At 30.4% G+C, this 15290-nt stretch overlaps 1 protein-coding gene across 1 annotated transcript; it reads left to right on the plus strand.

The window, feature by feature from the left end:
* Nucleotides 1-2719: 2719 nt before the first annotated feature.
* On the plus strand, nt 2720-9331 carry LOC145183936 (uncharacterized). Its single transcript, XM_090093044.1, has 6 exons — nt 2720-2880; nt 2978-3148; nt 4939-5060; nt 5176-5360; nt 7653-7712; nt 8123-9331. Coding segments are annotated over exons 1-6 (1530 nt in total). The 5' UTR covers nt 2720-2878; the 3' UTR covers nt 9113-9331.
* Nucleotides 9332-15290: the final 5959 nt, after the last annotated feature.

The following is a 15290-nucleotide window of genomic DNA, read 5'->3' on the forward strand; positions in this document are numbered from 1 at the left end:
AACCCTAGCTCCTCACGAAAAAGTTTCTATACCAAGATCTTCTTTTCTTACTTTAGCCGTTTCTTTTCTTCACTTGTGGTTGACCATGTTTGGAATGAAAGGTTGTAAGAAATATCTGACATTATTTCCATACAACGAATCTCAGGGATGTAATGCAGACAATCCGTATTGATACGAATTATCATTTTCAGGCCTAGAAGCCACGTTAGTCAAAATGTTCATTTGTCACATATTGTACATGTAGACCCAAAAGGCGTATCCGTTAATACCTGACCCATCTTTGATTGTTTTCCATCTTTGATAGTTAGAAAAAGTTCATGATTTACTTGTACCACTTTACCACTTTTATTAATTTCTGAAGGCCGCAAATAGTTTATTTGGCTCTTTATTTCATTTTCAATAGCTTTAGTTTTCTTGGGAGTCTCTTTGCAAAATTCTATCCATATTGGCATTGCCGCCGAGAGGGGTGGACGGGGCCCCGTGTGTGTACAATCAAATATTTTAAAGTAGTTTTCAAAAGATTTAGTTAGTTTTGAATTTTAAAAGATTTAATTAACTTTTATTTTTAATTTTCAATGCCCAGAGCACGCTTCTTTTGGTCCTGGGTATATAATTAATCATAATGAGGGCCCCTTAAGAAAACTTCCCCGGGGCCCAAAACTTCTCTCGGCTGCTATGCATATAGGTCAACAAAAACGAACAGACGAAGGTGCCGTATTTTTCAAAACAACTGCGCCAGTTACTTTATTAATTAATTTGATAGGCTTAAAGAACTAATAAATAAATTTGCATCAGAAATAAGTTCAGATTCCTCTGAAATTTTCTGCTTATATTGGCTTAACCCAGAGAAACCATCTCAACCCAATTTACTATACAAAAAAAAATGTTTGAATTCAATACTGTACACGGAATCTATGGTAAAAGTTCTAGCTACAGTGTGATCCAATAAATCTTACAGTTCCAGAATATTCGCATCTGTGTTCGTAATTTCTATTGCAGATAGCAGGTTGTGGATAGCAGGTCTTTTTACTTTGATCACTTTTCTCCCGATAATTTCGGAAACCGCAAGTTTCTGCACTTCATTCTTATACATGTTTTTAACAAACACCCAGCCTACAATATTACTGTGTTAAATGTAAAGCCTGGGGAAGCGTGGGTAACTGCCAAAAGTCTCAGCGAATTTGAAGAATAATTTTCTTCATTTATTTTGTTGTTCAATAGATTACTCTAAACTGAACCATATAATTAAAAATGTATAATACTTTATAATTATTTCTAGAAAGCTTTATAGAAAATTAACTTTTAAAGTGATGAAGCGAACAGGTTTGAATTGAATATCCACAAAAGTAATAAACAGTACGGCTTCAAAAGCTTTATAAAAAATTATGTGAAATTCCTGCATTAAAGTAATGATTGACTATTAAACTATTAAACAAAATTGAAATATAATGTCAGTAGCGACATCATTAAAAAAATATTTATAGTATGCTGTTGTTCTACCATTTTCCACAGTGCAACGTTAGTCTCTCAATACATCAGAAATAATGAGAATCAGATGGGTTTTGAGGTGCTCAAGGAGGCTAAAGTTCTTGGTGTTTACGCTGACGTTCACATTTTTTCATTTCTTGCCAATTTTGGAATAAAATGTTGTAGCTACCCTGACTTTTTGAGTCAATCTCTAGGAGACTAAAAGTTAGTTATATTTTGCATTGAACTTACAAGATTATCACAAATTTTGGTTGGAGCTCTTTTGTTTGATTCGACCTATAGAAATATTACACGAACTAACCATTTTAAGATTAAAGCAATCCTAAGTGCTACAACTTTACAATTTAGTGCAAACAAAGCAAATTTATAAGTTGGAGCGCGAATACTGGAGGCATTCTTCATATCCATGATATACCTCTTAGATGCTTCGCTTATGGCATTTCAATCTATTTCTCTGTATTTTACAAGCCTTCTTAAAATATCATAAACAATCTTAAATGTGACTAAACTTATTAGGATTTTTATGCAACTTTTTACAGAAAATAATGTTACTATTGATAAAGTGTTTATCATTAAAATTTTGTTGGAGATAAAGATGGGATTAGAATCAGTGCTTTTTATTTAAAAACAAATTTGTAACAAATAAGGTGTTAATTCATGGTGTTAATTCATGGTGTTAATTCACGGATCGATTCGCAGTTTCTAGTAAAAGTAAATTTCATATAAAATCACCCATGGGCTGGGCCATAACTTCTTAAATTTATATTAAGTTTTGTGTTAAAAAATATCAGAATTGAAATAAGAAGAAGCGCATATTTTGAAAAAGGTCTGTAAGCATTTGAATTTTTCTAATACAAATTTATAAGTTTACTTGTGTGCACTTGTTTGACGAGAAGTTACGGACATTTTCTGATGATATTATGCGAGTATTTCTAGCTTTTTAAGTATCAAGCTTTTCGAGTTTCTTTACAAACGTAAATTTTTGATTTTGTCTCTTAAAAATACAATAATAGTATTTATATTTATAATAATTTATAATAGTATTATAATAATATTTATATTTATAATAATATTATTAATAATATATTTATTCTTTTGTTTTATTTGCCGAACGTATGATATTGTTGATTTCAACAAGCATCAAAATAAATTTCATTTGTACATGACGAAAATCTATATACTTTTTTAAAAGATTGTTTTTTTAAAAGAGGGTCCACAGGAAAAATAATTCCATTTCTTTTTCTTTGAAATACTTCAAAGATCGGATTGGACTGAACGTTTTTCCCAATTGTCGTAACCTCGTAATCAATTTAGAGGCAAAATTAAATATGGCTGATTGTAATGCAAATGCCGCCATCAACTAATATTTCAATCAACTAAAAAAATAAATATGTAAGATGTTATATCTGGCTATATCCTAAACATCCTTCAAAAACTTTTTTCAGTGTTTTATTGTAAGATATTTCCAATACTGCCTGAATATATTTAGGGCTCGGGATGGTAGGTCAAAGGAAAAAACGAAGATAAAAGGGAAGCCTGAAAAGTCTACATCTAGGCAGAAAAGAAGTATTTCTCCTAAAAAAAGTAAGCCTAAAAATCGATCAACAAAAGATCGAGGTCGTGATAAAAGAAAACGCAGAGCGTCTAGCTCATCCAGCAGGTATACAAACCTTTTTTCTTCGACCTCACGTATTCATCTAACTTTTAAGTTAATAAAGTTCGAATGTGCATAGCTGTTTCCTTAATTTAACAATATGTAATATCTTTTTCCATATTCTGTCTCCAAAATCAATACAAACTTTTTTAAATTGATCCATAAATAACATGCCATATATTTTATAGGTAGCTTTCAAAAATTCTTTCATGAAAAATTATTGTTTGAATAATTACATGGATGTGTAAAATAAAAAAGAAAAAATGTTTATTTTGATTGAACTTTTAAATTGCAATTACAAGTCTTGAAAGTTAATGCCAATTACTTGCATTTGAAAAAATGTGACGCATTTAACTTTTATTATTGTGTCGACTCTTGAACTAAAAAATCTAGAAGTCACATAAAGTATTTATTATATTTCACAAAAATTATTTGCAAAAGAATGTTTATTTTAAAGCACCTAAACAAAAACAGCTTTCATTAAGAGCTTTTTTAATTAATTTTTTTTGTGCTGTAAAAATATTTTTTATAATTTTCATGTTATTTCAAATAATAAAGTTTTTTTTTTAAAATAGCTTCCTAAGCTATGAATTCTTAAACTCCTTTGGATCACTGGCTCCCTTGACCGAAGCCCATTCAGCTTAATAGATAAGGGGGGCCTTAGCACAAGGCTGATTTTGAACTTTTATTCATAACAACTGTTTATCTTTTTATAGTCAAATAAGCATTTATTCAAAAAATGTTAATACTCATAGATTTATTTCAGCAAATTAGTATGAATTGAAATATTTTTATGTTTTTTTATTAGTATGAATTGAAATATTAAAGAATGAATTGAAATTTTTTTTTTTTTTTATTTTAAAAAGCAGTTCCTAGATTTGGATTTAAAAAATCTCCTAAATTTGGGCTAAAAAATAAAAAATAGTCCAGTTTCTTCAGGATGCTATTTGTATACTTCTATATGTTAAACATCTCAACAGTCAAATGTTGTTATTTACAATAGCAAAAAAGAACTCATTAAAAAAAAAATTAATATTAACTATGTATAATTTAAGAATATTATAAAATCCTTTATGATCAAAAAGTTTTATATGGCCCTCTATGGCTCTCAATGGCTCTCAATGGCTCTCAATTTATTTAAAAGTTGTGAAAGCTGTTAACGTTGTTAAATTTTGAAATTGACTCCTGAAGACAATCCATCACTTATCTAACAAGAAACCGTAAAAAAAATCAAAATGTTGGTGTTAAATTTCTAGCTTTTGTTATTTTATAAATAACCAATTAAATGAAAATGAAAATTTTTGAAAAAAAAAATTTTTTATGTTTTCTTGTGTAAAATGTTTTAAATTATTTTTAAACTATCCAAGTTTATTGCAACTCAGGTTTTTAAAAATGTTATAATTTTATTATTTAAATGTGATGAAAAAAATATATAAAGAAACAGCAAGCAATAATTTATAGTGAAAGTGACAAGCAGCAGGTTTTTATTTCTTGTTTTAAGTTAGAAGCATTTAAATTTATAAAGCTTATAAAAAGACAAAATATCTTGAGGGAATTTTAAAATGTTATGTTCAGACACAAATCGTTATACATAATATATCTTTTTTCTTAAGTTGTTCAATAAATGTGACAACATAGTGAGGTTTCTCTTTAACTAAATTTTCAACAAATCATTCCTGTGTGTAATCTGTGTATTTAAATAATCCATTTCCATTAGATGTTAAACAAGTTTATATATTTTTATAAAATTGGATATTTCTTACAATTAATGATCCATTTGTTAAATTTCTTTATAGTGGCTCTTCTTCAAGTTCACATTCAGGATCAAGCTCTTCAGGATCTAGATCAAGTCGATCTAGTAGAAGCTCCTCATCAAGTACTGGAAGCTCAAGTAGCAGCAGTTCTTCAAGTGAAAGAGGTAGTTTTATAAGGATTATTTGTAATTGAATATAAACAAGAATAACCAAGTACTTTGTTGTTAAATTCTGTCTGCTGCTCTTTGCAGTACAAAATTTTTATTTTTTTGTAACTAGGGAAATCTGTGAAGAAAGTTGAAAAGAAAGTGAAAACAAGCAAACCAGTTGCAAAAGCTGTAGCCACAAAATCTGCTGAAACTGAGCAGAAGCAAAAAGAGATTCAAAAGCAGAAAGAGAAAGAAGCAAAAGATAAAGCAGAAAAAGAAAAGGCTCTAAAAGAACAGGAAGAAAGAGAAAAAGTTGTGAGTCTTTTATTATTTTTGTTTACTGTTGTAGTTAGTGAAATGAAATTTTTGTGTTATCTAAAGAAGTATTAACAAAACATCAGTTTTAAGACAAATTAAATTATTTCCCCAGAACATCAAAACACTTTGTGATATTGTTTTAATCTTCTGATGTAGGGGGAAAAAATTATTACAATAAATCAATTTCTTAAACAAAAAGATATCTTAGTTTGGGATTTTAGGCAAGCAATAAAGTTTGTAGATTAAAGTTGTAAACAAACAATGAGTTCTGCTTCACTTTAAAAGATATAGTGATTTCAAAAATAATAAGCTCATTAAGGTTTTGTTTTTCAAAGCTTATTTACACTACCATAAAATAGTTGCTAAAGAAATCATTTATATTTTATTACCTTTTTAAGATGAATTGAGTTTTAATAAACATTTCATTAAGGTAAATAAATATTCCCCAAATGATTTTTTGCAAGCTTTGCATTGATTGTATAAGATGGTGCAAATTTTAATTGCAACTTCAAATATTATCTATTTCCCAAATAGATTTGATCAGATTCAAATCTGGTGATCAAGTAAACTTGAACATACTGGTACTCGGGTGGAACCATAAAAAGCTTTATAGTGTCTCTATGTAGGTCTGTTGGTTGATTTAAACTTCATAGATATAATACAAGCCAACTCCATGAAAGTTAAAATAACACCAAATACCAACACTCTCATTGTGGATTACTAACACTTATAATTTTCACATTTAAATCTTTCAACAAGAACTTTGTTTTACCTGTTTATTACTTCAAAGTTACTTTCACTGAAAATTAGTTGCTTTCATTTTTCCAAAGTCCCAAGCAAGTCTCTTTTAACACCGTCTTAATCTTGTGACCTATCTCTGGCTGTCTTTTCTAACAGTTTTATAAACACCAATCTTTTTCTTAAGTAAAATGTTTCTAGCTGTATTTGAAGCAATATTTTTTTTACAATTTTTGTTGGTAAGTTCTTGATAACTTAACTTACAAGGTTTTGGTAAGTTCTTGATAACTTAACTTTGATTGGCTCATTTGACAAAATGTAAGGCTCTTCCTAATTTTTTTTTTTTTACCTTTCTGGATTCTAAATGCCAAACATGCAATGCTTATATTATTTTTTTAGAAATTCATTGTGCTGTAGATTCAATCTGATGGTGTTAATAATTTTTATTTAATAATTGGGGAAAATATATAACCAATCTGGCAGTAATTTTAGAGGATTAGCTAGTTGATAACAGTACTTTAAGGTATATTATTATGAGTTTTGAATAAAAATCCATCATTAATCAAAATTCATCTAACAAGAAACCGTGAAGAAAACCAAAATGTTGGCGATTTTATTTGTTTCAAGGCTCAACATGAATTAACTGAAATTGTTAAGCAAAAAGCATTGGAAGTCTTGAAAAAATGTATTTTTTTAAAGATGCCTGTATTCTAGAAGGTGATTTTGATACGTGCAGATCATCCATCAGAAGGCTAAGTGAAGGGCATTCTGCTCCACTGCCATAGCTTTTTGATTTTGAGTCTATAAAATCTGAAGAAACACAGGTAATCACAGGTAATTAAGTGGCTAATTTGTGATGATGGAAAAGAAAAAAGAAAAGCTGTTCATCCAATCACTGCAACAAACAATTCAGACAAAAAAAAAAGAAGATTTTTCAAGGTTTAAATTTTTGTAAACTAGAAGTTGTACTCTTTCAACAACCCAAAGGGTTTTCTCAGGTCATGAGGTTAGAGCTAAATAGAATTTTGGGGGAGAGTGATCTACCTCGCCTCTTAGATCTCAAGTTTCCACACAAAAAAAAAAAAAATTAAAAAAACTTTAAATGCAACTAAATTGATCTTTATAAGCAATTTTTATGCAGTATAGTTATGAACAATTGGTTTGTAAAGAAAGCAGAAATCAATTTAAAACATTCCAAAAGTGATAAATTAGTAAACTTGCTAGTGTTATTAGTTGCAGAGAGATATTTTTCCTGTCAAAAAAGAAAGTGTGACTAATACGATTACTTTTTTATTGACTTTATGGTTACTTATTAAAAAAAAAAAGAAAAGAAATAAAAACATCTTAATGCTGCCATTTTTTATAAAACCATTGTATCCTATCTAGTTGCTTTTTATGTTTTACTACTTTAGTTATTAATTAATATATTTCTTAATTATTAACAGTTAGTATTTACTATATTGATTGCCTGGTTATATTTTTTATGATTTTTTTTTTCTTAAAATATAATTGCTTAATTTCAAATAGACACTATGTTTCTTTTTTCTTCAGGAAAAACAGAAGCAAAAAGAACTTGAGGAAATAAAAAAACTCAAAGAGAGGCAACAAGCAGTAAGTATTTTTTTCTCACATGATTAAAGTTAACTTAGAATTTAACTTTAATTAAAGTTTGAGTTTAATATTATTTTTTGAAGCAGTTAACTTAGCAAGATAAATCAATTATCAAAAATTAAGTGAATTATTAACGATAGGTTTCAAGAGGTTCTGACGATAAACCTTATTTTATTTTTTAAACACTGTATTTTCAGTAATGCATCAACTACAGCTTTAAAATAGATGACAAATAGAAAATGCTATTAGCCTTGAATGTTTTGTGAAGAAATTACCTTTAAATTTAACATTATTTAAACGATAAAAATATAAATTATTATTATTATTATTATTATTATTATTATTATTATTATTATTATTATTATTATTATTATTATTACTTTTTTTTTTCATATTTATTTTTTGTTTAGCTTCGCGATGCTGAAAGTTCTGATAACGAAGACAAAGCTGAAGAACCTAAGGAACAGGAGCTAGAGAAAGAGAAGTTAAAGTTGCAAAAGGTGTTAGAGAAAAAATCACCTGAACCAGCGAAACCTCCGGCAGAACGCAAACCACCACCTCGCATTATAAATCGAAAGGATAGTAGCGATGAAAGTGTTTCCCCAAAACGAGTACCGTATAGACGTTCTCCTTCTCCTCGTAGACGATCTGCTTCTCCCCGCAAACGTGTAAGTCCCAGGAGACGCTCACCAAGTCCGGTTCGTCGTAGATCTCCAAGTCCGGTTCGACGTAGGTCGCCAAGTCCAGTTAGGCGGAGGTCACCAAGTCCAGTTAGGCGGAGGTCACCAGTACGGAAAAGGGCTTCTTCAGTTGTAAGTGTTGGATCGCGTTCTCCGTCGCCAAGAAGGCGAAAGCGAACGCCAACTCCTCCTAAGCCTGTGAAGTTATGTGTTAGTAATCTAACACGAAATGTTAACAAAGATCATATTCTTGAGATTTTTAGTGTATATGGTCGAGTGCGGTCTATAGATCTTCCTTTAGATACAAAAAACTACTTACCACGTGGTCATGCATACGTGGAATTTGACAAAACTGATGATGCCAAAGATGCGATAAAACACATGGATGGTGGTTGGATTGATGGACAGGAAGTCACTGCTAAAGAAGTATTGGCTATGCCGGACACTGCAACACTTAGTGGAAACCGTAATCGTACTGATACAGAGAGACAGCGAAATATTCGAAGGCGTTCACCACCTCGCTTTAACCGTCGTCCACCTCCCCGAAGATCGAGGAGCCCAAGAAGATCAGTTCGTTCTCCGGCTGGTCCTGTTGGTAGAAGACGCAGGGGATCTTTATCAAGTGGTTCTAGTTCTAGGTCACCTCCTCCAAGAAAAAGGTCACCTCCATCTGTTTCTAAACGTCGAAGATATAGTCGGTCCACCTCTGATTCTGATTAAATTTGTGAGATACCCAATTTTAGTAAAGAAGTTTGTATTTACGAACAGTGCCATTTAACATTTGAAGGAACGTAACAGTAAAGCTTAGCGCTGGACTCTTCCCGTAAAATAAAATGATACGAAATCATCCCAATAGGCAAAAAGTTATGATATTTTAATTTTATTAGAAATGTCTTAAGATCATTTTTTTTTTGTCCGAAATAAATGTTCTAAGTCCAATAATTTGAATTATCGTTTTAAGACTGTTCTATGCCCTCCTTTTTTTATTGCAATCGTACCGAGTTGACCGGTACCAATTAAAAAACGAATTTGGTTGCAGATCCAGTGACTCAAGCAGTCAATAAAGTTTTAAACAGGCTTTTAATAAAACTTGACCTAAACGTACAGACTAAAAGCACGAAGTTTTGGATTTTTTTGACACAAGGTATATTTCAGAAAAGGCGGGAAAAAAATTGATTTTCGGTAAACTTCTCCTTTTCTCTTCTAGAAGTAACAAGCTAAATTCATACAAGTGTGACAAAAGATATTGATTTGTGAACTTTGGCACATTAAAGATAAAGTTCTTTTGAAACCCTTTAGCAATCATAAGAATGTTAGATCTTTAGAGAGAAATAATTACTTCAGTCTAAGATTAAATAGTAATTAATTAGTCTTACAAAACTCCGTTCTAGTCCTTGATCTCTTAGATTAATGATAACTAATAAAATCACGAAAAAAACTCCATTCCTCTTAAGAAATCCTCATAAACTAGGTGCGGAAAATCACGTTAATGACCTTTGATATTCATCGTTATATATATATGTACACACACACACACACACACACACACACACACACACACACACACTTAGTAGAAACAGTATACTTAAAATCTTCCTTCATATCCTAAAGCACCAGCAGAAAAGTAGTGTTTTTTGGATGAACTTAAAAGGCATCAATTTTTAAAAAAGTCAAGTTCATTCAACTGAAATTATCCAATATGCATTGCTGCTACATTATACACCACTTCAATTGTATAAACTTCTTCTGGAAAAGTTTCATTTGTTTTCACTTTACCTTTTAAACAAAATGAAAGAAGTTGATTTGCTGGAAGTTGCAAAGTTATTGATAGAAAATAAGTTTATCGAAGGATATTATCATTTTATTTAAATAAAATGTATTTGCAAATGTACAGAGTATTGTCGAAGAGAATTCATTGTTACTAATGATAATAATGAACTTCACAAAAGTATTGTAAATTTAAGATAGTTGGGTTAAAAGAAAATGTACCATGCACAATAAAAGCCTTGTCAATCACTAAAATCATTGATAAGCACTTAAAAGATGAAACTTTAATGAAAAGTGGTTTAGAGTAAGAGCTAAGCATCTGCGTCTCGTTATTATTTTATTCGAAACGAGACGATGATATCCGGGACACAATTTTTAAATCCCGAAGGAAAATTTAGTGTCCCGGTTTTTAACTTTATTCCGGGACAGTTTATTCGTCAATTTTTTCCGGCACATTTCTCGTCTCGTTATGCTTGTCCCGGTTCATTTCATGAAAACGATTCCGAGACGCAGACCCTTACTAAGAGCTATTGTATGTGACACCCATGCTGCTAATGTTTTCAAACTTATTGAAGCTACATAATCAAATTCTCAAAGTTTGTTCATAAATTTTCAATAACAAAAAGTTTTTTTTTTTTACCATACTAGAACAACTGATAAAAAAAAAAGTGTTCAAAATAATTCGTCGAATAGAAAAAGAATTGCTTTTTTTTTAAAAAAAAAATTTTGCGATTTTTTTCGATGACATTACTTTCAAGCCTGGTGAAATATCATTGAAACTGTTGCACGATGTTCACGAAAAGGTTGAAAACTTGGATGGAAAGTTAAGCTCCTAAAATCTACAAAAAAGTTTTACATTCCAGGCTAATTTAAACAGAATGCTCAGACTGCATTTAACGTTTTTCATTAAACTACCATAACTGCAACTAAATCTTAATTTCCAAGTTGCAAAAATTCTTTCAGTTTTCCCCATTTTTTAAATGTGTGGCGGATATTTTCTAACTCAAAAAACTAATTCTGTTTTAGAAATTGACTTGGAAAAGCAGCTATATAAGATGATAAAAAAAAAAAAATGTTTTTCTGCGTGCCATGGCACAGCAGTTGATAGCCGCACGCAGTCTTTACGAGATTTCCATGAATTAGACAGCTTGGAAAAGTTCAAAAGTTTCTAATTGCAAACAAGATTGTTGTAAGAACTTTTGCATTTGCTGTAATCTTGCAATAAATTCACAAAGTACACATTATTTAAATATTTTGTTAAAAATTAGCCTGACAATACTATTAGCTTGTCTTATTGATTACGTTTGTAATGGTTTTGCATAAATTAATTGTGTTTTAGATATTACCGATCGCTTAAAACTGTGAGATAGAAAAGCAGCTTAACTTCAAGACAAGATCACACTACTTCCAACATATACTTAAAAAAAAAAAAATTCGAAAAATTATCACTGGGTCAGTATGTAAAGACGATATTTTCTTTTAAAAATATGTAAATCTAGTCAAGATATTTTTGCGAATGTAAATATAAAAGTGTAGATGGCCTTCTATTTTTTTTTTTTTTTTTTCCTAAAATTCGCAGAATGCAAGGCCGTAAATTTTAAGTAAGCGATGACGCGTTTATATTTTCAATTTTGAAAATAAATATTTTATATATGAACAAAAAAAACTTTTAATTATGAACTTTTAACTATGATTTTAAAATTGTCTAACTGAAACTTGGAGTAAAAACGGTGAACGAAATTCACACGTTTAATTAGAAAATCACACTTCGGTTTACCAACCAAGTGTAAATCAGGCTAGCAGCGGTGTATGTATGCACAAATTAATTGACTTTATGATCTCAGCATTTTAGTGAAACAGAGTGAAAATCATTGGATTGAAGGACTAAAGAAAACCACAAAAAACGTAACTAAGGAACTTGTGGTAATCTAAAAAAACTTTAAAACTTATTTAAATTACCAGGCGGTTATCTGACCACATTTTTAACATAAACTCATAAATTTTAAATGTTTACTAAGTAGGTGACCTATAAATAAACCTGCAACGTCATGCTTAAAATAAAGCTGTTAAAGCAATCAAGAAAACTAACATAATTTTTCAACTTAACGCCTCCAAATGTACTTAAAATCTGCCAGTCACATGTGACAAAGCAATGAGGGTTTTCTTTTACATTTGCAAGACCTTTAAAGATGTTGATTGGGATTTGTACTGCGATCAAGTGCTTATGACTTATTTTTTACATTTTCCTGCAAATTGCTTGATAAAGCCTTTCCTTAAAAGAAATATAAAACCAAATCACTTGAAGGCCGATAACCTTAAATTTGGTCAAGCTTACTTGTAACATACTGAATACGACGGCGAGCAACATTTTTTGTGAGATTTTTTTTTTAAGACTCAGATCAAAAGTTAAACTAAGATGGAATCAATTTAAGACTTATAACAGTTATATTACGGCTATATTACGGTTTTTATTTTTCAGAAGTGATAAGACAATGTCAGGTCTTCTTGTTGTCCCAACCATCATTTAGTTTTTTACAACTATTTTAAATTGTATATATTATTTTTGCCATTATCCTAATAGCTTATTGTTCCTCCTCTATCCTGGCTGGTCCCACGTCCACCAATTACACGTAGGGATTACAATCCCGCACACTTTTCAATCCCGCGGGATCCGCGCGGAATTTTTTAATTTTTGTGCGTATCCCGCGGGGGATTATTAGGTTTCTTATGCACATTGTAAAAGGCAAAATGACAATTGTATTTTTCTTTCAAGTATTTCAGAAAAATATACTCAACTTATTAAATTGATAAGATAAGGTAAATAAAGCCAAAAAAAGCAATTCATTTGTAAATCAATATAATTCTTAACATTTAATGAACAAAAAGATAAGCCAAAATACATAGAACATCTTTTAGCTTTACTTAGAACTATTAGCTTTATTTGTTTTTTAAAATATCAAATTGAGAAAATCATTGTAAGAAATGGGCTCTTAAGAAACAGACCCTACTTAAAATATCATCACTTAATCTACTCCTCAAAGGACTGCATATGTAACCAGCAGCTGAAAAAGCTTGCTCGGCCTCTACGCTTATTGGTGATATGGTCATCAAGTAACTATGCGCTATATCTAGACACTTGCCTCTTACTCCATTACTTTCATAGGCAGACATTTCCGGCTTCAATAATTTATCAAAGTCTAAAGAATCTAAATTTGGTCTCTCCTTTACATTTTCTGTCCAGCTGTTCTTGTCTTTCTGTGTTTGATTTTCCAATTCTTTTTTCAGTGATAGAATTGTAGGAATAAGTATTTAGTAATTGTTAATAAAATCTACAGCTTCTTTTTCTTCGAGTTCATTTTCTTCGTCGGATTTTTTAAGTAAACTAGTAGTCCATTTAAATTCTTATTACGAAGTTGTGTAAACCTCTTACAAAGTGCCGCGGCTAAATCTATGCTCAAAAGTGATGATTGCTTTTGCAATTTATCTAGCATAAATTGAAAAGTTGTTTCCACCGTGACAAGGTTCGATTCTCTCCTGCATAAAAGTTCGAGACCAAGTTTTAGTGGTGCCAGGCAAATAATTAAGTCATTGATTTGGGACCACTCTTCTTGGGTGAAACGAACTTCTGACCCAACATTAATTAAGGCTTTTTCAATACACACTTTTAGTCTATGAAATCTTTCTAACATATCGAACATACTGTCCCACCTAGTGTTACAATCAAGAATCAACTGAAGCTTTTTCCCGTGTTCTTGTAGGATATATTTCTGTAAATATGTATCATTTTTGACAGGAGAGTTTTTAAATATTTTCACAACCTTTCTCACTTTTTTCATGAGATCTTTGTAATTGCTAACCAATTCAGCAGATGGTCGGTCCAAAATCATTGTCAAACCATTTTCTTTATTTATAACTTTATCATCCTCAGTTTTACCACATTTATCTTCTTCACAATTTTCATATGTAATAAACGATTCTTCGACTTCTCCGTTGTTTTTCTTGTATAAGATATCAATAACTGCAAGTTATATTCCCTGAGCATAACATAGCTGTTGATAGCAAGACATCATTTTACCGACTTTTACCATCACACTTGCTCTATCAGTGGTCATGGCAATAATGTCTTCTTGGAGGTCAATATCGAAGCTATTTTGCCTTTCTGAAACTAACTTGACGCAATACTCTGCATTACACGATCCATGGATTCGAATCAATTCAAGATTTAAGTGTTTCGCCTCCATATGTAAATTTAAGTTTAAGCATCTCTGACTATTTTGTGATGTCCATTCGTCAAACGTTATTGAAAACTTTTGATTTTGCTTTTTTAGTGATGTGAATTATTGCATTATAATGGCTTTTACAGAATCTGAGAACTTAATTACCATCGATCTTATAGTATTAGGTGAAGTAGGGAGCCGGAAACCACTCTTTGAAAACAAGTACCGTAAATCTGAAGATGTGCAAAAACTATTAAATGTAAAGCCATCTTTTGCAACCATGCGCGATACCATTTTTTTCCATAGAAATTTCCTTTACAAAAAACGTGTCAATTGTTCTGACTTTTTTCGATGGAATTACTTCTTCGTCTTCGCAGTCGATGTATATTTTAGGCTCTAATTCAAATGATTCATGCTAATTTGAAGTTGAAGCTCCGTCTTGTTGTAAAACGTTTGATTTTAAATCGGTGCTACGTTTAGTTTTTAAATGGATTAATAACCCTTTAGTTGATCTTTGATTAATTTTTAAAATAGCCGAACATAACATGCACTTCGCATTTTCTTCATTATTACTTTTTTTTAAATAATTCCATATAGTTTTAATTTGCGACATGCTTAGTACTTTTGTTTTAAAATCTTGATGTAAATAATTTTTAAAGACTTTTTAAAAAGTAGTTTTTAAAAGTATATTTTTTACAATTATGCACGCATGTTTTCAATTTCACGTTTTCAACGTACTCATTAACAAAAATTTCTACATAATCATTAGCGAAAATTTCAACATAATCAATAACTAAACAAAAAAAAATTTGAACGAGTTCGACTGTTTTGCTAATTGTTTATTTTTGAATGATTTTTTTATATTTATTGCTAACAAAAATATTTTGATAGCTGAAGATAAATTTTTAAATCGA

The sequence above is a fragment of the Hydra viridissima genome, unplaced genomic scaffold (genome assembly GCF_058129835.1).
Source record: "Hydra viridissima isolate aposymbiotic clone 2 unplaced genomic scaffold, HvirCarnegie_v1 scaffold_7, whole genome shotgun sequence".
In the NCBI taxonomy this organism is placed as follows: Eukaryota; Metazoa; Cnidaria; class Hydrozoa; order Anthoathecata; family Hydridae; genus Hydra; species Hydra viridissima.